Source organism: Emydura macquarii, unplaced genomic scaffold (genome assembly GCF_026122565.2).
Source record: "Emydura macquarii macquarii isolate MOO-44397 ecotype Brisbane River unplaced genomic scaffold, CSIRO-AGI_Emac_v2 contig_3506, whole genome shotgun sequence".
Classification (NCBI taxonomy): Eukaryota; Metazoa; Chordata; order Testudines; family Chelidae; genus Emydura; species Emydura macquarii.
Window position 1 is genome coordinate 3,909,245 of NW_027133643.1, and position 24,920 is coordinate 3,934,164.

The 24,920-nt window shown below is 39.2% G+C and overlaps 1 protein-coding gene across 3 annotated transcripts in view; it reads right to left on the reverse strand.

Moving 5' to 3' along the window:
* The window catches only part of RAB3B (RAB3B, member RAS oncogene family), a 107,489-nt gene that overhangs the window by 65,280 nt on the left and 17,289 nt on the right, over positions 1-24,920 (reverse strand). For all 3 annotated transcript variants that reach the window (XM_067535401.1, XM_067535400.1, XM_067535399.1), the window contains one exon: positions 18,406-18,633. In XM_067535401.1, coding sequence (XP_067391502.1) covers positions 18,406-18,633 — 228 coding nt within the window. The remainder of the gene's footprint in view (positions 1-18,405; positions 18,634-24,920) is intronic.

Genomic DNA, 24,920 nt, shown 5'->3' on the forward strand with positions numbered 1-24,920 from the left:
ACAAGCTTACTCCAGCTACAGCTTTTTGCAATGTCTAGTTTTCCTGCAATATATTTTCAAAATGAAGGCAACACCAGTAAAAGTTGGATCAACTTAAGTAATATGGATAAGCAGCCCCTTGACAGATACAAATAGTGAGATAAAACAATTATACTATAACAGCTGGAAATAACTTCAGCACAGAAACATTGTTATTTTCAGCACTAAGAACTGACTGTCAACTAATCTATGTCACTCGAACCCAAACAAAGTCCCTAAGAAACTTTAAATCAAGGCCCACATTCAGGAAAGCACCCTGGTCAGGAAGGGCACTTAAGTACATACTTAAGAGCTTTCCTGAATCAAAGACTATAATATTCCCCACTTTCAGCCTCGTACCAGTGGGCTCAGAGACCTCTGAACCTGCAACCCAGCATCATGCCTTCCACAAGCAGGTGACCAAGCTTTATTTACAGTGGCCCTGATGGTGTAGAACTTAGATCTTCCTGGAGCTCAGACCATCCCACCCCACTTTGAAAACAGTTAAGGACATATCTTTCTTGAGATGTTTTCCATTTTAATCCATGTCAAGCCTTATGTATAAAGACTCACTTTCCCACACCCCATTATGTTTTTTAAATACTTCTTTGTTTAGCTTCTTAATATAAAATCCTGGTAAAATAAAAAAGCCTGATTTGGTTCCACATGTTTAATAATGGTGTAACTCCATTGACTTAAATGGAGTCATTCCAGTTTACACCAGCATGAGAGATTAAAATCAGGCCCCAAGTATTTTATAATGTTTTAATTTTTTTGTATTATTATACTGTTAGTACAATACCCTAGAGTTGGAAGATGGGAGAAACACTCTAAATAAAATGGCTCAATATTGTTTCATCTTAGATAACAATTTTAAGTTAAGTTTCTCTATACACTAGGTGTGCACAGTCTGACAACCACAAACAATTCCCTCCAATTCTTGCAGACTGTGGTTTCCTAAGTAGCATAACATTTCTGATAACATAGGTGTGACCAAAGCAGCCCTATATTCACATCCTACGCATTACTGTAATAATCTTTATACAAAATATGCCTTGTGAGGTATCATTTGAAAACTAATAACTTGTTAGTCAATAATATCCTGGTGAAATTTATATAGCAACATTAAATGTAAAGTTATGATATCCTCTTGTATGATGTTCTTAGCACATGTTCAAAACCACACAGCCCTGTGCAGGCAGAAGCATCCTGAATGAAGAAAGGTGTATTTTACTATTTATATGTAAATTGAGGTAAACAGGGTCCTTGAGACAGCAGGGAAAGAAATGGCAGGAGACAAAGTAAATTTGCATTTCAACAAACACAAGTGAGAAGAAAGAACATGGAGCCCCCATCACCACCAGACTTCATATTGCCCTCTTTACTGTTTGAATAAACTTTGCTTTGAGGGGTAACCCTAGGAAGAGTCCACTTCAAAGATTAACTGGACAGGGGAAGAAAACCACAAGCTCTCTCTCTCACACCTAAGATGACAAAGGAACCAGGCCTTTGACTTTGTGGAGAGATCCTGGCCTAAGAATTTGGTCACCCATGTCACTGGGATCATGTGGTAAGGATTTTACCCTTAGCCAAGTCTAGCTTGTTAAGTTTTAACTACTAGAAAGCATTTGATCTTTATTTCATTTCTGACTTTAATGCCTGATATCTGAATTTACTTAAAGCCCTATGTTTTTTTGTTAATAAGCTTGTTTTATTTTTTAATCTGAACCAATCCAGTGCTGTGTTTAATTTGAACTGTTTGGTAAACCCAGTGAAAGTAGCAAACAGTTGATTATTGACTCTTCACAAGGGCAACAGAACTTTAATATCTGAACTGCCCAGGGAAGTGCTGGACAACACGGAACATGTTGTGGGGATAATCTGGGACTGGGAATGAGTTGGGGTCACCCTGCAAGTAGTAACTAAGGCTGGTGGAAGCCAGAGTATGACTGGAGTGTTGCTGACAGGCTGCTGGGGTCTGAGCTGCTGGACCAGAGCTGCAGCTATACACTGACACTCAGGATGTGACCCGCCTGCTGGCAGGCTGTTTGTGAGTGGCTAAGATTGGGAGCTAGAACAGCAAAACACTGTGAGGCACCCAAGGTTGCAGGGCCAGCAGAGACAATCCCTCAGTGGTCTGGATTGCATCTTGGAATATGTCAATAGGTGCATAGCAGAAGCCTTCAGCCATGGGCACCTGTGAATGGATGTTCACCCCACACAAGTCCTGAGCAGATTAATGTGGGCTAGAAGGGGCTAATTCACTTTATATGCTGCACCTGGAGGGGAGCCAAGGATTGATAAAGCCTAATTGCAGATAAAGCCCAACTGGAAGAGAGGAGCTGGGATAGGATTATAAAGACAGGAAGTGAGAGCAAGAGGCAGTTACAGGGAAGGGGCCTATAGTCACTCTGCAGAGGGATAGGGAGTTATTCGGGGACAAAGAGACAGTCTAAGGGAGAGTAAATCCTTAGATCCTGCCCTGGACTAGGGAGTCTGGCAAGAGACTGAGGGGGGTGAAGTAGCCATAGAGAACAAAGGATGCTCTGCTGGTAAACCCAGAGAAAGACCAGGAGATAGAAATGTGGGGTAGGAAGGAGCCCAGGGAAACAGCAACGGGGACTGAGATTGAGCAGACATAAGAACAGCCATACTAGGTCAGACCAATGGTCCATCTAGCCCAGTATCCCATCTTCTGACAGTGGCCAATGCCACGTGCTGCAGAGGGAATGAATAGAACTGGTAATAAAATGATCCATTCCCTGTCACCCATGGCAAAACAGAGGCTAGAGACACTTTAGTTCAGAGCATGGTTTTGCATCCTTGCCCATCCTGGCTAATAGCCGTTGATGAACCTATCCTCCATGAACTTATCTAGTTCTTTTTAAAATCCTTTTATAGCCTTGACCTTCACAACAGCCTCTGGCAAAGAGTTTCAGAGGTTGACTGTGCACTGTGTGAAGAAATACTTCCTTTTGTTTTAAACCTGCTGCTTATTAATTTCATTTGGTGACCCCTAGTTCTTGTGTTATGAGAAGTAAACAACACTTCTTTATTTACTTTCTCCACACCAAGAATGAATTTATAGACCTCTATCATATCCCCCCTTATCTCTTTTCCAAGCTGAAAATGTCCCAGTCGTCTCTCTCCTCATATGTTCTGTACCCCAATCGTTTCTTTTGCCCTTTTCTCTACCTTTTCCAACTCCAATATGTATCTTTTTTGAGATAGGGTAACCATATCTGCATGCAGTATTCACAGTGTGGGCGTATCATGGATTTATAAAGAGGCAACATGATATTTTCTTTTTTATCTATCCCTTTCCTAATGATTCCCAACATTGTTAGCTTTTTTTGACTGCTGCTGCACACTAAGTGGATGCTTTCAGAGAACTACCCACAATGACTCCAAGATCTCTTTCTTGAGTGATAACAGCTAATTTAGACCCGATCATTTTATATGTATAGTTGGGATTATGTTTTCCAATATGCATTACTTTGCATCTATCAACATTGGATTTCATCTGCCATTTTGTTTCCCAGGCACCCAGTTTTGTGAGATCCCTTTGTAACTCTTTGCAGTCTGCTTTGGACTTAACTACCTTGAGTAATTCAGACCTTGATTGCTAACCACAGGGTCCCTGGAATCCAGAGTTGTAGGTGGGCCTGGATTTCCTACTGAGGAGAGCACAGGACCTAGAGGTGAAATGGAAGAACATCTAAGGTGGCACCTGGATAACTTGTCTGGTGGGAGTTTGGAACCCCAGAAAGAGAGGACTCTATAGTGACCTGAATGTAGGGGACCCACAGTGCAAGCAATCACTGATAGCTTTTACCCTGTATGGTGCCCCTTAATTCTCAGACCTAGCCACAAGGAGGCACACCTTTGGTGAGAGGGGGCCCCCTAAAAATAAGGGAGTTACTGTACACACACTAGAACTGCAAAACTAGCTCTTCATGTTAGCATCATCACCAACAAGCGTATGTGGAGAGGCAGTTCCCACTAGTTCATGTAACAGCAAGGAATATAAACTGCCACACAGGCCCCTTAGCAGCTCCACACCTGCTCCTGCAAAGCAGAGACCTGATTCTCCATTCTCTTTCATCTTGTTTAGTCATTTACACCTCTGCAAAGTAAGTACATGGCGGTGTAAAATACTACCAAATCAGGAAGTTAGCATTTTACATCCACTCTGCATAGGTGCAAGACAATGGAGAAACAAACCCACAATGTATCGCTCTTTCATTCTTTCCCTGCATCCAGATTTAGTTAGATGATTACTGCTGTGTTACTCCAAGAAAAAACAAGTGTTAGCATGTATAGCACTACTTCTGCATATCAGAGATCAGACTTGGGCATTTTGTAAATTAATCTCCATAAGTCTGACTTATCCCTATTGTAACTGCACTGAAGTCAATGGAGTTACAGCAGGAGTGACCTGGGATCCCCCTTTTTAAAGAAATATTAGACCCACTAAAGTTAAGTCTCTTCTCATTTACACCAGTTTTAAACCCTACATCAAGCAGAATCAGCCCTGCTGTACATAAGAGTAGAACCAGGACCAAGGTCTGAATCTATTATTGTACAGGGAGCTTTGGACATTAACTGATGGATATAAACTTCCATTTAAAAGAAAATACAATCCTTAATTAGCTTTGCCCAGCTGTAAATTTCCAGTGCTATTTTATGCAATCAGTTGACATGGTGACATATCAGAAAACTTTCCAGTCATAAAATGTCCTCTGTAAAAATAAATCTGATTATGGTCTTACCAGAAATAAGTGCCTAAAATTACTATAAAAACAACAGTCCAAAGGATGAGTTGTTTTCTTCTCTATTTTAATCCCTCTCTATCTTGCTCACTCCTATGTAAACTCACTATTACAAACTCTGCTAATACCATTGTTTGCAAGTGCCATCCTCACAATTCATGCAAAAGTGTTTGTACAGGTGGTATATAATTTCATTGTATGTGACTCAGGTACCACAGATCTGAGTAAAAATTACAGGAAAGAAAAACACTACAATAGGGATTCATAGAGCAAGAGTGGGATGCACAGTAAACCAACAACTCGTTACTTGATTGTAAAGTCAAATGGGAAAGTGAATTTCTATACTGGAAAATGCTTAACAAAAGGAGTTCTGCAGAATAATAATAATTAAAAAAAAAAAGAGAGACAACCACGAAAGATGTGGATTTTGTGATCAGTTATAATTTTTTTTTTTTTAATAAAATCACAGCTGTATTTCTAATGCAGACAGGGCCCTAATGGGAAAAAGAGGTCTCTGCTTTCTTCAGCAAAGAGAGTGACTTGAAATTGGAAGAACAACTTCAAACACACCAGCACATGTGGAAATGCTTCATTCCTCAAACCAGCATATGTGGAAGGTGAAGGACACAGGATTGTCCCTGAAGTATTCCCACATGATTGAAAATAATGTAATCTGATAAAAATGTAAATGCAGACGATCAGCAGAAGGTGTTGGAAATTTAGCTCAAGTTTTCATTCATTCCATTCTTGTTTGGTGAATTAATGCATTGGTAAATTGTCAGGCATTAGAGAACTAATTAACAATTCTTTGCTTGTTGAACACCAGTACACAAATAGCCAGTGGGTGAGGTAATATCTTTTACTGGGCCAACTTCTGTACCTTTCCCAGACCTGAAGACAAGCTCTCTGTAAGCTTTGAAAGCTTGTCTATTCCACCTACAGAAGCTGGTCCAGTAAAAGATATTACCTCACCTACTTTGTCTCTTTAATATCCTGGGACCAACACAGCTACAACACTGCAAAGTGTACAATAGCATAGTCTCACACATTCCACCACCTGTGATTGAGCTTCTGGTGGCTGTACCCTTCTTAAATGGACCATTTCATAAATATTAGCTGTGATAACTTCAACATCATATTGAAAAAAGATTACTAATATCATATAGGTACTTCTCTGTCAAGTTATCTCAGCCTTGTTTAGTTTGAGATAACGTGTAGATAACCAGAATATTGCTATTTGTAATAACTAGTGAAAGTTCATATTCAGAAGTGAATTTCCACAAAGTATAGAGAGCATTGGGTTGTGAGAGGTTTGGTTCAGACCCACTGCCAGATACAATATAGTCATTGTCAATAACAGCAAAATATTTTGGAGACTTAATTGCCAGTCACCACGGAAAAATCAAGAGCCTTATCTACTCCCTAGTGAAAATTCCATTCTATTGGAATCCTTCATGGTCTCTCCTGGTTTCTATTATAGAACCACTAACCCCAATGGCCAGTAGATCAATTGTTCTGTTCCAAAGTCTAGTTGGCCAACTGGAACCAACTAGAGATTTTCAACTGAAATTTTCACTAGAGCTCTTTTCCTATTGCACAACTATTATTAGACCATCTTCATTAGAATTGGTCTGTACCTTTAGTCAATTGGCACCTCTTCAACAAAATAATAATGTACTGGAATCTGCATTCTGTTTCTTTTTGTCATATGCCCCTGGATATGATACTGGAATGATTTTACAAAAAAATTATTTTACTGAAATGCACCAAAAGAGAGCAAGTACGGTATTCATGCTCTCTATGCAAAGAGATAGTCCAAGTAGCAAGGCAAGAGATGTTGTACTTATAATAAGATTAAATGCAACCTTGATATAAGCAGGAACAAATTCACTGCAAACAATGGTGTTTACATCAGGGTGAATTTGGCCCATACATCTCAGTGCAGTACAGCATGGGGCTTACAATGAGATAGATAATGGGATTGAGGTGATTAACTATAAACAGAAATAAACCTTGCAGGTCAACTGCTTAACTGTGCAAACATAAAAGTGCCTTACTCAGCAAGCTTAAGTTGTTAGATCAATACAGTAGCGCCCAAGACATAAGCAGATACATATTTAAAATAGGACAATTGCACTTTTGATGCAAAAACATTAATTCATAGGTTTCCTGACTGAAAGGCTCTAAAAGAATCCATACCTTGCACAGGTCATCACTTATTTTGACTGCAAGTTTCTTTGTATACATCTTAATATAAAGAAAAAGCTTGTTAACTTATGTAAGAGAGAAGATTTTGTATTTTATTTATTTAAACACAAGGGATTAGTCTCCTTCTGAAAAAAAAATGTATTCTATAAATTTGTGATCATTCCACATGAAAGTACATCTTTGTGTTTTTATTAAAGCAATATAGTAGTAACAATACTGAGCACTTACACAGCAAGATAGGGCACAACTGGAATCTCAAATCTGAACCCCCTTGCATTTTGAGGGGCTTTGGGTTCAAAGTCCTAGATCCCAACCAATCTTTGTGGTTTTGGCTCTAAGTTGAAGGGCCTATTTTCCATTTCCAATTTGAATGCAGCCTAAATCTCATGAGACCAGCCAAAAAGAGCAGAGATTTTACACGATCAGCTGATTTTCTGATATTTCTGCCAATTTTGATTGAAATCTCATGAAAACAGCTAAACTCTAACCCCACCCACAGCCCTGAATCAATCTCAGACAAACCCCCTGAGCTCCAGCCCATACCTTTTCAGATCCAGATATCACCTTCTCAGCACATCTCTACTTCTATAACACTTAATGTTTATTCAATGCTTTGGAAATATAAATTAATCTACGTTTGCTAATGAATGTCAATGTTAAACAGAAGTATTTATACAGATTGGCCTCAGACCCGTAGATTTACATTTTCACCTGCTGAAAAACTATACAAAGCTACCTTCCATGTCTGATTTGTTTTCCTATTTTATATCCCTAGTCTATTTTATATATAGACATTAAAAGTTATATTAAACCCTTCTAAGGAAAGTAAATAGAATATATGAGACATTGTTGACAGCTCTCAATTTTAATCACAAGTCTAGTGATATTTAATGTTTTTCTTAAAGCTCTAGCTCGAAGTTATTTATAATGTGAGAATTTCAATTGTAATTTAAAAAAATAAAAAGTTTCTAGCTCTCATGGCTGCAGAGAAAAAGCTTGTAAATGTGAACTATAAAAGCTCTAAGACAAAAAAAGCCTCCTAAATTATTTTTTAAATATCTCGATACATAAGCCAATCTCATGATTTTTTAATGCTTGTGGTTGGCAGTACAGGTGATGAGGTGAACTGGGACGAGAACCTTTCTGGACTGGGAACACCTTCTGAGCCAGATGAAGAAACTTCACTATTTCTGCTTCCACGAGTGATTCAGCATTGGTTAAAGAAGTGGGGTTTGTTTGGAAGGTGGAACAGTTAGGCTTACTTAACCTGCTGCCCTTGCCTGCAGGTGACCAGAGAGGAAACTCAGAGACTACACTGAAGTTCTCACTGGGATGTTGTCTGGGCAGACAGCTGGGGAAGTTCCATTTTGAACTCTCTGTTTCTGGTGATATATGTGTTTAAAAGCTATAAATTAACACTGAGTCACAGTCCTCAGAGATAGGATCCTGCACACAGGAATTTAAATTTGACCTCTTTTGGAGGCGCACAGTCTGTGCTCCACCACCCCAGCCCGGGGAGGAGTTTGATCTTCCCCCTCCCACCCCAGCCCCAGCCCTGGCGGGGGCTTGCTTCCGGCACCATCCCTGCAGCCCCAGGACGTAATGATTATTGGGGGCAGGGTGTGCCCCTGCTTCCCCCTCCCCCTTTCATGCATTGCCCTGGTCCTGCAGGAGGTCTTATGTTACAGGTCTGATTTCACTAAAATACACAACACCCAAGCAAGGGCTCAGTTGCAAGGGAAAACCCTGTTGTACTCTACATTCTCAGATTGAATTGGTTTTGTACTATTTCTTCCCTCTCTGTCCCATGCCTAACACACCTTAGTCAGAACTGAATGAGACAAATACATCTGTACAGATGATGCAAATACTACTTCTTGAACAAGGAGCAAGAAGGTGCTGATGTACAGCACTAGCTGCTTCTTCTCCCTAAGGACGGCCCCATTGGGGCACATGTAGTTTGCATTGGCTCGGCAGTGTAGCCCATGTTAAGTAAATCCCTCAAGGAAAGCTAAGATGCAGAAGTTGACTCTCCTTGAACTGCAGTATGACAAACAGGCAGTGTGTGACTTATAGAAGATGACTGGTTACCAAAACTCTTGACTATTCACTCAGTTGCAGTGGAGTCAGGGAAATAGCATACCTCAGAAAACAGCTCTGTTCCTCTCAAACTCCCATTTGCAGGGCAGCCCACATGTAGCCACTAGGATAGCCACTTACAAACTTGGTAGTGAATCTTCTTCATCCACTGTCACTATACAAACCATTACACAGAGCATAAGAATAAAATAATCCTGGCTCTGTCACTAACTTCCTCTTGGAAGTTTAACTTCTCTTCCTCTCCACTTTCCTCCTCTGTAAAATGGGGATGATACTATTTAACTACTTCATAGGGGTGTTGTGGGCCTGCGTTAGCTAAAGTTTGTGCTGTATTTTGAAGAAGAACAGTTCTATGTAGTGTTCTGTTGTAGCTAGCTTACCTTTCAGAACAGCATACAAGGTCTCTCTATTCACTAATTGTAGGTATTACTTATACTTGGTACTTTTGCTTACTGTTTTCCCATTTTCAAAGACACATGGATGTGTTTTTCTCTGTGACATGTATTTCTTCCCCCCTCCCCTTTACCAGTCTGTTTTTGCCTGTTAGTTTTTTCTTGGTCTGCTATCTTAGTGAGGGCTCAGGAACACCCCTCCTTCCATTAGGTGCTTTCCTGCCATAGCAATATTTGGAAATTACCATTAAGGAAAGGCCTTTCATAAAACTACTGGCTTGATTTTATATTTAATCAGGAAAATGATTGTTCTGTCTTATGTGCATAAAGCCTAGATGTTTTTCATTCTCATGACACAGTGAGTTTTTCATGCTGTAACGATGAGATGTGTTTAAAAAAACAAAACAAAACAAAACAAAAACAACTTTGGTTCTGCTATATGGGCTAATCTATTCTTTTGACAGTCATGATATCAGCTGTTTTAATTTTCTCTCTCTAGATATCAAATCCAAGGGGCCTGATTTTGATAACTAGAGTTCAACTGGTGTAAATCCACTGACTTCAATGTAATTACTGCTCATATATAGTGGTACAAGGGCAGAATCAGGCCCAGTATATCTTTAGAGTCATGCATAACTACTGCATACATTTGTTAAAATAGAGCATTGTATCTCTTTCAGAAACAAATTGGTAGCAGCATATAATCTGGACTAGGTTTTTATAAAGAGTTTCAGAAATATATTGGGAACTTGAAGCTGTGGGAATAGATGACTCTCTCATCCAAAATGCATAATTAGCTTCATAGGGAAGTGTATAATTAACATTAAAATATTGCAATTTACAATTATATTAAGTACCATGACATTCTAATTTTATCTCTTTAAAAAGAAAAATGAACTTACTTATCAGCATTACTTCTTTGAGTCTTCTCCCCAGCAGGTGTGCTGCATAGTAACACTGTCATTCAAGTAACAACTAATGCAAAAGGCTTTTTAAAAATATTGCCTATTTGCCTTTTGAGCAACTACATCTTGATTGCTTTTTTTAAAAACGGAAACAGCTATTCAGTATAATTAGTGGTTGTCAGGTTTCAGTTTGCCAGAATCCTTTCTACAAAAACAGAATGACATTACTTTTCACCTTATTCACAGCTGTGCATGAATGCTGGAGAATGTGTATGTCTCTAACATGCATCAAAGCTATTAATACCCACTAAAGGTCTAGGCTGGTTAGCTATGGGAAACTTCGGTTAACAGAGTAAAATGTACACTTTCTAGAACCTTCGGAGTCTGTTTGGCTGCATCCTGAAATCATGTTGGAATCCAAATATCTTTTTGAATCTAAATATCTTTTAAAAAATCCACTCCTGAGAGACGTAGTTAAGCCAACCTAACCACCAACGTAGATAGCAGTAGGTTGATGGAAGAATTCTACCACCGACCTACCGTCTCTCAAGGAGGTGGATTTCCTACAGCAAATGGGAGAACCTCTCCCATCACTGTATGTGTCTACACTGAAGTAAGTGCTGCAGCTGTGCCACTGCAGCATTTTAAGTATAGAAAGCCTCAGTTACAGTATCAACTGCTGAATTCTCTTAACTCCTTTCTAATCATGCTTATTAACTATGTTTATTATGGTAGCATCTAAAGCCCACTGAGAATGGAACTGCATTGAGCTGTACATTGTACAAAAATTTAATAAGACACCATCTCTGCCCCACAGTGCTTACAGTCTAAGTAGACAAGACAAACAGGATGGAGAAAAGGGATATAACATTTAATGTCATATCATTTTTGGTTTTTTACAAATTTTTTTTTTGTTAAGACATCCTTTTTTTCCTCTCTCCTTTGGTTGGTGTGTGAAAGATCCACTCAAAGAGCAGGGGAAATTGACTAACTGAATGAAGACAAGGTGCTCTCCAATGCACAAATAAACACATTTTTTTTTAAATGTTTTCTCTGATGTCTTTCCAGTCTGGTAATCTTAGGTGTTACTTGTAACTGAAGGCTATACATTTGTAGGCAGAAGTGTTCATTTTAAAAGGACCTCATCAAGTTTAAAATTACATTTCTGTCTGAAAACTTTGTACTTACTACAGTTACAAGCAACACCTAAGATTAGTATGGCTGAAAAGTCAGCAAAACAAAAAAACTAAACAAACCCAATCTTTACAGGTCATGCTGCACAGTCCAAAGGGCTTAAGTAGGACCTAAATAGTTCATAGTAATTGTGCTGGCCCTCTGCACAGGAGTGAATTTCACCTCAGGTGAATGGGCTTAAGGTCTAATTCTCCACTACATCCAAGCACAGCTGCTGCACTGCAGCTTACTTCCAATTCTCACACTATGTCTGAGTGGCATCCCCAGGGAACTGGTCTGAGCTTCCTGATCAGGGCGGCACAATTCCAGTGCAAATTCAGGTTACACAAAAGCAGTCTTAACTTATGCCACCAGCATAAAGTCATTCAGGGACCTTATGCCATTGGGTGAGCTCTACTCCTCCACACCCCTTGCTTTCCTGTCCCAGCCATGCACCATCTTGACATACCTTCCTTCCCCTCTCTCAGGGTGGAGAGGACAGATGGCAGAGCAACTTCCACCAGCTGTATGCTAGCTGAGAGTTCCCCTTCACTAGGTAAATTCTCCTCTGGCCTTTTCTGGCTGCTTTAAGGGTACTATGTGGTGCAAATTGGCCTTAGTGGACCAGAGAATCCAAGCTAAGGTCTTCAAGCCCCAGTTTACACTGATCATCATTCCAGAAAAGCAGAGGTAAAATACAGCTATGCACTGCTCATTCTGATCCATCATGGATGATGAAGAAAGCAAGGAAACATATGGAAGACAAATGTAACAAGAGTTAGGGTCCTAAATATGTTTGAGGATCTGTGCCTTAATTTATCTGTGCCTCAATTCTCTACCCATAAAATAGGAATAATAGCACTTAGCTACCTTTGTTAAGAGGATACAAACGTAATAAAAGATTGTGAGACTCTCAGATATTACAGTAACATGAGCCACATAAGAAATAGGAATCTTGAAATCCAACATTCCACTGCTGTCTCACAATTAGTGGTCTAAGCAACTGGCAAAGTGTGTGTTATGTCTCCCCGCACCCAACCCTCTCAAAAGGGGCTGATCCACAGAACAGTATAGCCTACTTCAACTATCAGTTACTGTTTTAACTAAAATGGAAGAGGTCTAATGCGGTGGCTATGGAGGTCTTTGGCAAAAACCCTATGTAATGTGGTGTGCAAGGTGAGGGGATTTTAGCCCAATTCTGCCAGCAGTTATCCTGATGTAAATGTAATATAAATTCAGACTACCACTGAAGTTAGTGGAATTTATTCTGGATTTTGGTCAGTGAGTGAGTTTGGCCTTTTGTATTTATTTGACAGTGTTGCTCTTGATTTCTGTTTTATATATCCATTGTGACTTAAAACAATATTCACAAACGACACATTAAATATGTGGAAGCCAGTTAAAGAATAATAAAAACCATTCTTGCACCATCCCTTACTAAAATCAAAATCACTTTCATTCATTCACGCTACATCCCTCTGGATCTATACAATATGCCTTTTTCTGGCTGCTAGGCAACCTGAACACAGTACTAAGTAGTAGCTGCATATGTTTGTTAAGAATGTGCAAGGTTACCCCTGTGATTTATTTATTTTTTTTAATAATGAGAAAACACCAAACCCCCTTTCTGATCAGTAATTAGTATCTCTGGGAATACAAAGCTGTTTGCCAAGAGACAGGTAATCCTGAAACACACGCATAGCAAAGTTATAAATTAGCTTCTTACAAGTATGCAGTAGAGGAAATTCTTTCTGCAAGAGGGTTTTGGGTTTTTTTTTTGTTTTTTTTTAAATGCTAGTGGTATAAATGAATACACTGTAACTAGCTTTTAAGAACTCTGTTTACTGAGAAATCCTAAAAAACAAAATGGTTTAATTCATTATCCTTGACCAATGCAATACTGAAAAATTCTAATTTAAAGCAATTTATTCAACCTTTTGTACAAAGCCACCTTCATAAACAAAGCAGAACAATATGCTAGATGAGTAAAAATTACAGTGCATATGACAAAGTATGCAGATAATTTTTTTAACTGAATTTAATTTACATTTATTTTTCCCTCTGAGGGCAAAATATGCTATTTTGCACTCTAGTAACAGAAGTTTTACAAAAAACAATTGTGGCTTTAAAAGTATTAGTCATGTGTTTGTTCTTTAATATGTTTTCTCCAATTTCCAAACCAAGAGGTAAAAACACCATTCACAGATCACAAATCTTTTCAAGTAGGAGTATTTATTAGATTTCAGACTCAAAGTAGAACAGCTGTGGAGAATCCTGTTATAAAGATCAATTTGGGCACTACTTTTTTGTTCATTACACTTAACTACGCATTAAATCCTGGTGCATAGAATGTGAACTTCCAAAAACAAACACATGCACAAAAATAAGATCTCCATCTTGCAAACACAGATCAATTTCTACTAGACATTTTAATGCCAAAGCATGTCAATCAGGGTACAATAGTCTCTGATTGGCAAGCCATTATAGTTTTTACTGATTGGTACTCAAAAATTCTCATCTTTGAGAATATAAAAGAAAAAAGAAAAAAAGCTATTTCTAGTCTAAGCGTCCCACCAAATTCTACACTGTTTTCATTAGTGTAAGCAAAAGGCAAACCACATCAGCACCAAGAGGAAGTGGCTCTAGGATAATTCTGATTCACAGCAATTAATGATCACTACAAGGTACACTCACTACAACTGGATTTATTCTTCCCCCATGTTCTTTATGACAGAAGATAAAACTTTTATAGATTGCCACTCAAGTGCCATTACAATTCCAGTCTGCTGAGGCTACATCATTCAATAGGGCTTCATGACTGTCAATAAACTGAAAAAGATGGCAGAGCAGAGAACATCAGAGGTCCTTAATGTTGCTCCATTAAGTTTGATATATATGTCCAAAGGAAACACAAAGGTTTCTTTAAATAATTGCTTTATCCTTCTAACTGTAGGAAATAATTTTGTATTAAGACCGATAAAGTTAAGTTTCATTGCTGTTAAGTTTCATTAGCCATAATTCAAAAAAGTTAGCATGACCTTGCCTGGAAAGTCATCAAGTAAAACAGTTAAATTTCCAATGAGATTTCATTTAATCCATTCAGAGTATCACGCCACTGTCTACATTAGCCAACATCAGACCTATAATCCTCTACTAGAACAGTTCTATCAGGGGCAAAAGCCTCTAGTTTCAGTAGGGCTCAGCTGGTTTTAATCACTATGTTGTGTAAGTCTCACATGAAACCTTTCAAAAGCTTCTATTAGTTCAAACCAAGTGCACCTGCACCAGTGCAGACCTGCTGTGTAGACACATCCATAAAGTCAAAGTGCTCTTTGAAGTTGTGGTAGAATGGTGTTGATGCCCCGGATCAATCAAGGGCTATTTTCACAGATAATGCATTTAGGATAAAATTCATTCCTGCACAGAAGGCCAGCACAAGAGCTAGGCATCATTTAAATCCTACTTAAACCCTCAAAATAGGATTTAAATCATGCATAGGCTTTTTGCTGACTCTTCACAATAATAAATTTCACCCATAATTATCCAAAGACAGCATCAGGGTAAAAAATCATGGGTCTGATTCTCCACGCCTTGCATCTCCTGTGATGTTTTGCACCCCTTCACAAAGGTGTAAACAACTACACAAGGTGCAAGGCATTGAAGAATCAGGTTCCACACATTTCAAAATAAGATATCTTGTTTTTTTTGTTACTAATACATCTTGTATTAAAAAAAAACAAAAAACAACATTCTATTATTTTTCAACAGGTAAGCTGTTTGTTTACTTTTTGCCCTTTATATATAGTGTAATAGCCAATTTCACTTTTGTTTATAGTCAGTTTCACCCACTGTTCTGTTTCTCATGCACTAATACAAAGAGAAGCCTGAGCCAGCTAACCTCATTCACATTGAATAGTATCTTTCTTTGCATATGGTCCCATTGAAATCAATGGGGAATGGTATCATCAGTTTTTTTTGAGAGCCTAATTTAGGCTCTGTGAATCATTTTTAAAAAGAAAAGTAGCAAAGTTAACACCAGGAGACATTTATAAGAAAACAATTCCCTTCATCCACCTAGCAACACTCAGTTGCATTTTGTGCCTTGTAAGGGCTCACATTTTGATCTCTTTATAGCCACCACTAACTACTGTGCTTAGTTTGAGGCTTGCATTCAAATTACAGATTGGAGTTTATGACTGGAGCAAGTGAGCTCAAAATAGGTTGAAATATGAAATGATTCTAAAAAGGTACCTACTTAAAATCTTTGTTAAAAGTCTTAAGTCATGGCTCACATTATAGATCTGTGAAAGTAATAAAAAAGCAACGTCACCTGAAATTATTAAGTACCTATCTTAATTGTTCATTTTAAAATGGTCATTGAAATCAACATGTATTAATGTTAATTGATGTTAATGTTATTGATACCTATACACATCCTGTTATTTTAGAGATTTCTTTCTAAAAGATCAACCTGATATATTATCTCTTTTCATGTTAAGTTTAAGGTTTTTCCAGAAGACTTCAAAACAGATTTATTTAAAACGTTTGATTAATTCAAAATTTTATTAGGGATGTTCTTGACAAACCCCATGTAACTTTTTTGAGTTTGCCTTCCTTTTACAAACTTCGTTAACAGCAGGGACATGAAGTCCTGTAATAAAGTCAAACACAGGAGGAGAAACATGTTTAATTGGGTAATGACTTTAAACTCTGAAATATCCTCAGAATCCAAACACTAAATCAAATAATTTCACAGCTAGGTCTGTGCCAACCTATATTTCACAGTTTTATTTTATTACCAAAATCTAGCAACATGGCAAAGACTGTGTTAATATTAAATTTGTTGTACCTTGCACCTGGAGACATAACAGCAATAATATTAATTATATATTTACTAAGGAAAATGCTTTAATTAAAAATAAAAATCCTCCTATTAGATGCCCATTCAATCAGAACAACAGTAGTTCACAATCATGTGTTTTGTACAGTGTTATATTTTAATCTAGAAATTAAAGGATTAGTGATGAATCCATTGCATATGGATTAATTAAAACACTGTGCATCTACCATTTTTCTATTGACTAGAAATGCCTGACAAATGATAATACAATGTTTCAACTAACCTTATATCTGGAACTTCTGTTTAATTAGCCTGGAGACAAAGCTATACAGAGAACCATTTTAAGATACTGCAGCTAACCGTCTGGAAGTTGGTTTGATGGCTACCCTGATCTCTTCCTCTTTCATATCTTTTTCATGTGTTTAATACAAACAGAAGTATTTTGCTAGGGAATTCCAAAAGAGTGCTTTGTACTTTGTAATTCTTCAAAAACACAAAAGCCTTAGCACAACACAGTTTGAATGCAAATTTTCTGGGGTATTTGAAGGGTTAAACACTATCAGGATCAATTTTGCTGCATAAATGCATTTCAAGTAATCTGTCACGTGTAATAAAAAATTGTTTCTAAAACATTTGCATTTCATAAAAGAAAAACTTGATGCGTTCCTATCACTGCAGCTTGGTTATAGTCCTGTGCTGTACTCTGTAGCTCAGAAATCTCAGATCTTTTGCTGATTTGGACAATGACATTCTGGCTCATGGCAGAAATTACACAACTGCATTTGAGGCGAGGAAGCTACCAGACCTTAAACTGTACAAATCTCTCCTGCCAGTTGACGTTTTAAATGGTTTCACCAGGGCTGGCTTTTAGCCTTTCACAAGCACCCTCTTGCCAAGTGCGTGTGCCTGCATTCTTTTTCAGTTTATAGTGATCCCTGTCAGCAGTTTTGGTGACTCAGCTCTCTGGCCAAGTCCCACACAGTCTGAAGGTAACACACAAAACAAACCCCTTCCAGGGTAGGCAATCTAACAGAGACCTATCACAAAGTCTCTCAGTCTACATAGTCCTGGCCATGATATCAAGCTGTACACCCTGGATGCAATGGTTTCATATTCTCTGGGCCTTTCTGGCTCCAGCTCTCCAGCCAGGCCACTAACAGGTCAAGTTCCCTTCCAGACGTGTCAAAGTCCAATATTCAGGCTGCTTCCCCAATTGCTAATGGAGGGGACCAGGCCCACCCACTACTCTGGGTCGCAGCTTAATGATCCTATAAAAGCAGCTGCCTGCTGCATCCCTTTGACCACTTATGATGCTGCTGTGTTTCCCTGGGCCACTTGCCCACAGGCTCTTCACCTATGCTTCACTCTTACCATAGGTCATACAGCATGTCCCAGCAGCCAACTAGGAGCTCCCTCTTACTTCCCTGGTCCTTGGCAGCAACTGCTCTATCTGTGGTTCTGCAGTTCCCTTCAACCATCTATGAACAACTTCTGCACTCCTCTAGCTCCAGCAAAACAGAAGAAAAAACAAAACAAAAAAAAACACCCCACTGACTCTGGCGCTGCAGCTCCTTTTATATGGCAGTCCTGGGCCTTGATTGGTTGCTCCCTGCAGCCTTGCTCCAATTGGCTGCTTCCCATACTGTCTCCAGCAGAGAGGTACATCCCTTCACACACCTGCACTCCCTATAGCTAGATGTGAGAGAACCCTCAGTAATTGGGGTGAGCTCACCTGTTTCTGCTCAGCCAGGCTATATTACAATAGGAAGATGCAAATATATTTTGTGGATATGAACTGATCAGATTTGGGGTCTCTGTGTGGGGGTGGAAGATACAGCCACACAAAACCCTATGAATAATAAACCTAGAATAATCCAGAATTTATTTTCAAAGACCCAAATGTTTCAAATTATTTTATTCTTAACATTTGTGATTACTTTTCTTAATATATCTTTGCCCAGGTTTAAACAAAATATTTGGAACGTGCCAGCACTTACCCAGATCTGCAGTTTCACCCGCTTGTCATTCCTGTAAACAGTTTTCACTTTGAAGTCAATTCCAACTGTGCTAACAAAGGCTGGTGTGAAAGTATCATCAACGTATCTGAAGAGGAAGGATGTTTTGCCCACACTGCTATTGCCAATGATGAGGAGTTTGAACATGTAATCGAAATTTTGGTCTGAAGCATCTTTGTGTTTGTATCTGGCATCTGTTACTGAAGCCATCTAAGAAAATGACAATGACAGAGCAAATTTAAGAGTAGTTTAATGTTTACTATCCTCAACTCAGCACCTCATGTTTAGCTTGTATCTCTTCTTTCTGAAGCATTTTATCTATTTAAGTGGGGAAAATATACTTTGAAATCATCTATGTGGGGACTAATTTTTAGCTCTTATCTACTTGTGCAAGCAGAGGTGGCATTAGCCCACTGGGGGCCCTAAACAGGAATATCCCCCCTCCCCCCCACACAAACAACCACCTACTAAAAAAATAAAATAGAGGGCCCCTTTGAGCTGCTCGGGGCCCTAAGCAATTGCTTAGCCTGCTTATGCATAACATGCCAGCGCTGAATGCATGTGTAATTTTCAAGCCCACAGTGTAAATGTGATGCACAGATTTGGATTAATCAAAAGGGATAAATTGGTGATTATTTTAGATTTTGCAAATATTAACAGAGAAACAGCATTCTTACTCCAATTACAGAGTACTTCAATAAGCTGCTGTGCTGTAGCAGAGAACTGAAATCTCCATTACAATGCATGAACTTTGCAGCCACGGCAATTCATTTAGCAGCCACAGTGGATAGGTAAACAGAACTAGTTTCAGGAATGACTACTAGAAAAAACTAGCATTTCCTAAACACCAAATTGTGCTAGCTGTGCTGACTTTCTATCACTAGAGGGGATCTTTTAAAGTTTCCTTTGCATTTAAAAAAAAAAAAAAAAAGCCTCACTGAATCCATCCATCCATTATTTATCTGCTTTCAAAATCATAATTAATATAAATGACATCTTTGTGGAATGGAATGGCGCAAGGGAACTGTCAATGGCATTGCAATAGGTTATATTACTCCTCTGGGTTTCCTGTGTTCTTTGGTAGGATTTAGTGACCATGAAGAAAAAGGTTAAGTATGAAAAGTCAAGGTAGCTGGAACTCATCAGGCAACCATATCTTACTGCTTTAACTTACAAGGCAGGAAAAGAGAGATAAAGTGAGTGAGGTTGTATCTTTTACTGGACCAATTTCTGCTAGTGAGAGCAACAGTTTGAGCATACACAGGTCTCCTGGGACCAAAACAGCTACAACAACACTGCATAAGGCAGTGAAGGGTTGAAATGGGGTTGTTCTGACCAGAACAGAAAATTGTGGATTAGAAGCTCAGTCAGAAGGGAAAATGGCTACAAACGCTACTTTCAAATCTCTGTTAAAAAAGCAATTACAGAATGTGACCAGCCACTGTAGCTTTCAATTGAAGTATAGTTTAAAAAAATAAAAAGTGAGTTTGATTCTTGGAAAAGACATTCTGCTGTTTTCACAGAAGAGCAACTCGAGATGGGTCGTACAGAGATTTTGCTGCACCCAATATTTGTGAGCTGAACCATAGCAGTCATAAGAGGAATTAAAAGTCACAGCAGTGTCAGGGGGTCACAAAGTTTCAAAAACTCTTTCGTGTTCAGTCTTCTTGCTTGAACTTGACTTTTTCCTCCGTGACAGTTTGGGAAATCTGTCTTTGTACAATTTATACATTCTGTTTGATATTATGGACTCTATGTATCTATATCAAACTACAAAACTCCATTTTGTCAACCTTCTCAGCTGTTCTTTTAGTTCCTGGTCTGACAATCCTATTGACGCAGAGTTAACAATGGGGGGAGGAGGTTGTTTAATCTTCATGGTTTTCTATTCACATGGAGACACTAGGCCAAAGAAAAACCAGTGCACCCAGGTGGGCTGGTGACCAGGCAATGATCATCTGACTGGGGGAGGGGAGAAGGGAAACTGGTATTTGAGATAGAATGACAAGAGGGTCACCTGCCAGAGGGAACTGTCTGAAAGTTTTAAGAGGAAGGTTCTCACATTGTCCATTTTAGAGAGCAGAAGGACTGCAAGCCGTAATTAAAGTGCACCTGGTCACAATGGGTTGCAGGTCCAGCAAAATTAAATTTCTGAATAGCAAGCTAGGTCACTGAGGGAATCCACGTTTTTAGCTCTATTTTGGGGGTACCGCCATCCAACTGGCTACTTTATCATCTCCTGGGGAAGGGCTGCTGGCTGCAGGAAGCACTCACTCCCAATTTCCCTACCCCAAGCACCCTGATACTATTTTCGCATGAGATGGGAGGGGAGAGAAGGAGGAGGAAGAAAGCCTAGCAGCCCCTGGCAGCTCCGGTCCGCCCCCCATTCACTCCTATAAGCAATGGGACAGCTCCTCCCCTCTCTCCCTGAAATACTTGGCCTGGAAAGGGCACTCTGCTGCAGCCTCCATCAGGCTTGTGAGAAGAGGGGTGAGGAACCCCAGGAGCAGCAGAAGTGAGACTGGGGGTGGGACAGATTAGAGTAGAATTGATTAAGGGGCAGGATTGATTTGGGGGTTGGGAGACAGGTTTAATCCTTGGGAAGGAGGACTTGCAGATGTGTGGGTAATTAAAGACTCCCCACTTTTTTCAGACCACTGTAAACACTGACTGAAAGGGTCAAAGAGTCAGACACTCTGTGGTCCAGAGAAGAAGCAAGAGATACCGGAAGAGGCTCCTACCATTTTAGAGCAGCATTTCTCAACCTTTTTGATACCAGTGATCAGCTTGCTGCCTTCCTAAACTGTGTCAAGGAGATCTCAGGGACCGGTGCCAGTCCACAGACCAGTTGTTGAGAAACACTGCTTTAGAGGACTTTGACCAAATCATAGGAACAGAGGACACAAAACTGAAAGAGGTCTTCTGAGTCACCGAGTCCAGTCCCCAGATATCGCAGGGAATCCTACTCTCTAATCCCATCCAAAAATGTATCAAACTCCATCTTAAAACTAGTTATGTTGTTTGCCCTATTGGAAGGCTGTTCCAAAACCTCGCTCCTCTGGAAGTTAGAAGAAGGTTTCTAATTGCCAGCCTAAATTGCTTCATAGCCACTTTATATCCATTTCTTCTTGTGCCAACATTTCCCAAATCTTAAAGAACACTCAGGAGTGGTGAGGAATCTGAGGCAGAAAATGGTGTATAAGTGTCAGAGTGTGGCTGCAACAAAACAACCCCTGCTGGCCAAATGTGGCACTCCTGGTGCTCCCTGCCTCAGTTTCCCTCAGCTCTCAACACAGCAGTCCATGGGTCTCCTCAGCTCTCCACATAGCAGTCCATGCTGGAGATGTGGTTTAGCCCTCTGGCCAAAGTAACAAACAAAACTTAACCCCTTCCGGGGTAACAACCAACTAAGAAGTCTCAACAAACAAAGAAGTTCTTCTGCTCTTCAGGGCTTCTCTTCAGCCTGTCCTCTGGGCCCTGTTCCCAGCCATTTTCTTAGCTACCTTTGAGAGTCTTTCTGGCTCTGGGACAGAGCCCCCATCCCCCATGCTGGTTCTTCTAGAGTACCATTCTCAGTCCCTCCTGGACTCTGTTCTTTGTGTCCTTCTCTGCTCTGGTATAGAGCTCTGGGTCCCCTGGAGAAGTGGTTCTCAACCAGGGGTAAGCATACCCCTGGGGGTATACAGAGGTCTTAGGGGGTACATCAGTTCATCTAGATATTTGCCTAGTTTGACAACAGGCTACATAAAAAGCCATACAAAAGCAAAATCCATACAAACTAAAATTTCATATAGATATAATGCTCTATATACTATACACTGAAATGTAAGTACAATATTTATACTCTGATTTATGTTATGTGGTAAAAATGAGAAAGTAAACAATTTTTCAGTAACAGTGTGCTGTGACACTTTTGTATTTTTACACCTGATTTTGTAAGCAAGTAGTTTTTAAGTGAGGTGAAACTTGGGGGTACACAAGACAAATCAGACTTCTGACAGGGTACAGTAGTTTGGAAAGGTTGAGAGCCACTGCCCTGGAGTACCTGACCTCCTGCAGACACTGGTTCAAGGTCTTCCACAGGAACCTACCTACTCTATGTGGTTGCACTCCTCAAATGGAGTTCTCTCAGTCCTTTTGTAAGGCCCAGGTGCCCATTAAGGATTAAGCCATTACCTCAGTTCCATCCCTTCAGGCTGGGAAGCAGCTAATTAATTGTGGGGCTGATTTAATCTCCCTTCAAAGGGGCCAGCCGCCCTATGATGAGGTGTTTTATTGTTTTTACATAGATTTGTATATCCCTTCTGCTTTCTAAAGTAATTGTTTTTAGAAATCCCTTTTGCAAAACTTGTGCCTGTTTGTTTCAACTATCATGTGCCCCTGAAAGAGTAAACTGTAAACCAGACTAGCACTTAAGTGCAGCTTAACTGGTGTGTAGACTTCATGTTGGCACTTAGCACAAGGGGGAATTTCACTCTTATTGTGGAAGACAGAAGTAACGAGAAGTATGAACTCCAGAAAGCTTCTATACGACAGCCCACATAGATGCACCTGCTTGGCCTACTTTCCCAAAGCGCTACTATGCAATGCCATCTGTCACACCATGGATATCAGAAACAGCAGAATTAATTGTGGACATAACGTATTCCCTTGAGAGAAACCTATATATATGGTAATACTTCACACATACACACACACTTTTCTCTAGGATGACGCCAAATATCACATCTTCCTTCCCTTTACAGTGTCATTACATATGCTATTTTCTAAATCGTATAATCCATATTAAGACTGAATCCATGATTTGTTTTTTTAAACAAATCCATGTTTGGCTCAGAGCGTGGCAGAAGAGCATCTGCAACCACATGATTTTTTTTTTTTTTAAATGACTACTCAAATTCAATGTACGTAATTTTTGCAATTTAAAAAATGCATCTGATCTCGTAACTTAATCTCTAATGATATTTGAAACGGATAAGATATTAAATCTTGAAAAACTAGAGCTCATAATTAAATCTGTATAAACAATGGACTACATTTCAATCTCATTTTACCCCAGTTGGCGAACACCTGGAGTAACTCTGACAACTTCAAAGCATGTGTAAATGAAATAAGAATCTAACCATTGTAGAAGTTTCAGTACAAGCCTTTGTTTACCAGGTTTAATACTCATTAGTCAGGGAACTATGAGCTAAATCTTTCAGTCCTATACCAAACCACACTGAAATGAATGGCAATTTTGACTGAATAAGGATTTGAGTATATCTTAACATAGCACAGTCACATGACTAACTGTCATTGAAATTGCCTATTCTGACCAGGACCAGCATTTAAAAGGGATTAAAATACTAGTTACATCTGAAAATACGGCTGGGCATGATGAACCCCCAAAGGATTGCTTCCATGAACAATAACTCTCAACTGTGTAAAGTTACTTACTTGTCTATCCAGATTGACACATTAAAAGCACAAAGATCATATATCATACAGAGGTGGGTGCTAGTATAAGAAACTGGCTGGATCATAAAATCAACATCACTGAAGATAACAAAAAGCATATAATAGTAAAGGCACAACTCATTCAGTTTCTGGTGTATCTAGCGATTTTTAACAGAGTCTGAATTTCTGCATGTTTGCATCCTACCTTCATTCTATGTACTGCTTACAGAGATTATCTGTTAATTGCAACCTAATTAGGCACTGCACATTGCTTTTTGCAAGTGTTCATCCTGCTTATACATTTTCACCTAACAAGTAAACGAGGGAATTTGTTCAGTTGTGTAGAACATCTATAGTAAACTTTTTGGTTATTAATTACACTAAACTAAAGTGAATACCACTGAATGGATTGTTCTGAGTCATCAGGAGGCATCTCTGCAATTTAGTTATAATACAAACAGATAGAATTTTGCAGCTGTGAATCTTAAAGAATCTATATAAATATTAAGCCTAGGCATACCATGTGAAGAAGATTAAGTATTATACCTTTTATTTGTGAGTGAACCACAGGGGTATGAGAGGTTAGATGATTTGCCCATGGTCACACAGTATATCAGTGATGTCACACTGTCTGGAATAGCTCACAGCTGAGTGTGCCTACCTCAGGGCAGACTGTCGAAAACAGGGCAGCAGATACCCTAAACTGGTGGTATGTTCAATAATTAGATTTCACCAACCCAGTAACATATGTTAACTCCTGGATCACATTATCAGTTTTACTGTAGAGCCACAGACAATCCCCTGAGGCTCTCCGGTCTATTTTGCCACCTAGGCACCCTTGATTTAGTGATAAATGGTCACTTACACCAAAAATCACAAGATATTCAGGCTGCTTCCCATCCCAAGAGTTCAGTCACTTACCCCAGATCAATTGGTACCCTAGATACCCACAAAAGGATACAATCCTGTAATAAACTATTTAAAGGTTTATTAACTAGGAAAAATTAGAGTTATTTAAAAGTTAAAGCAAGCAAACCTACACACACAAATAAGTTGCA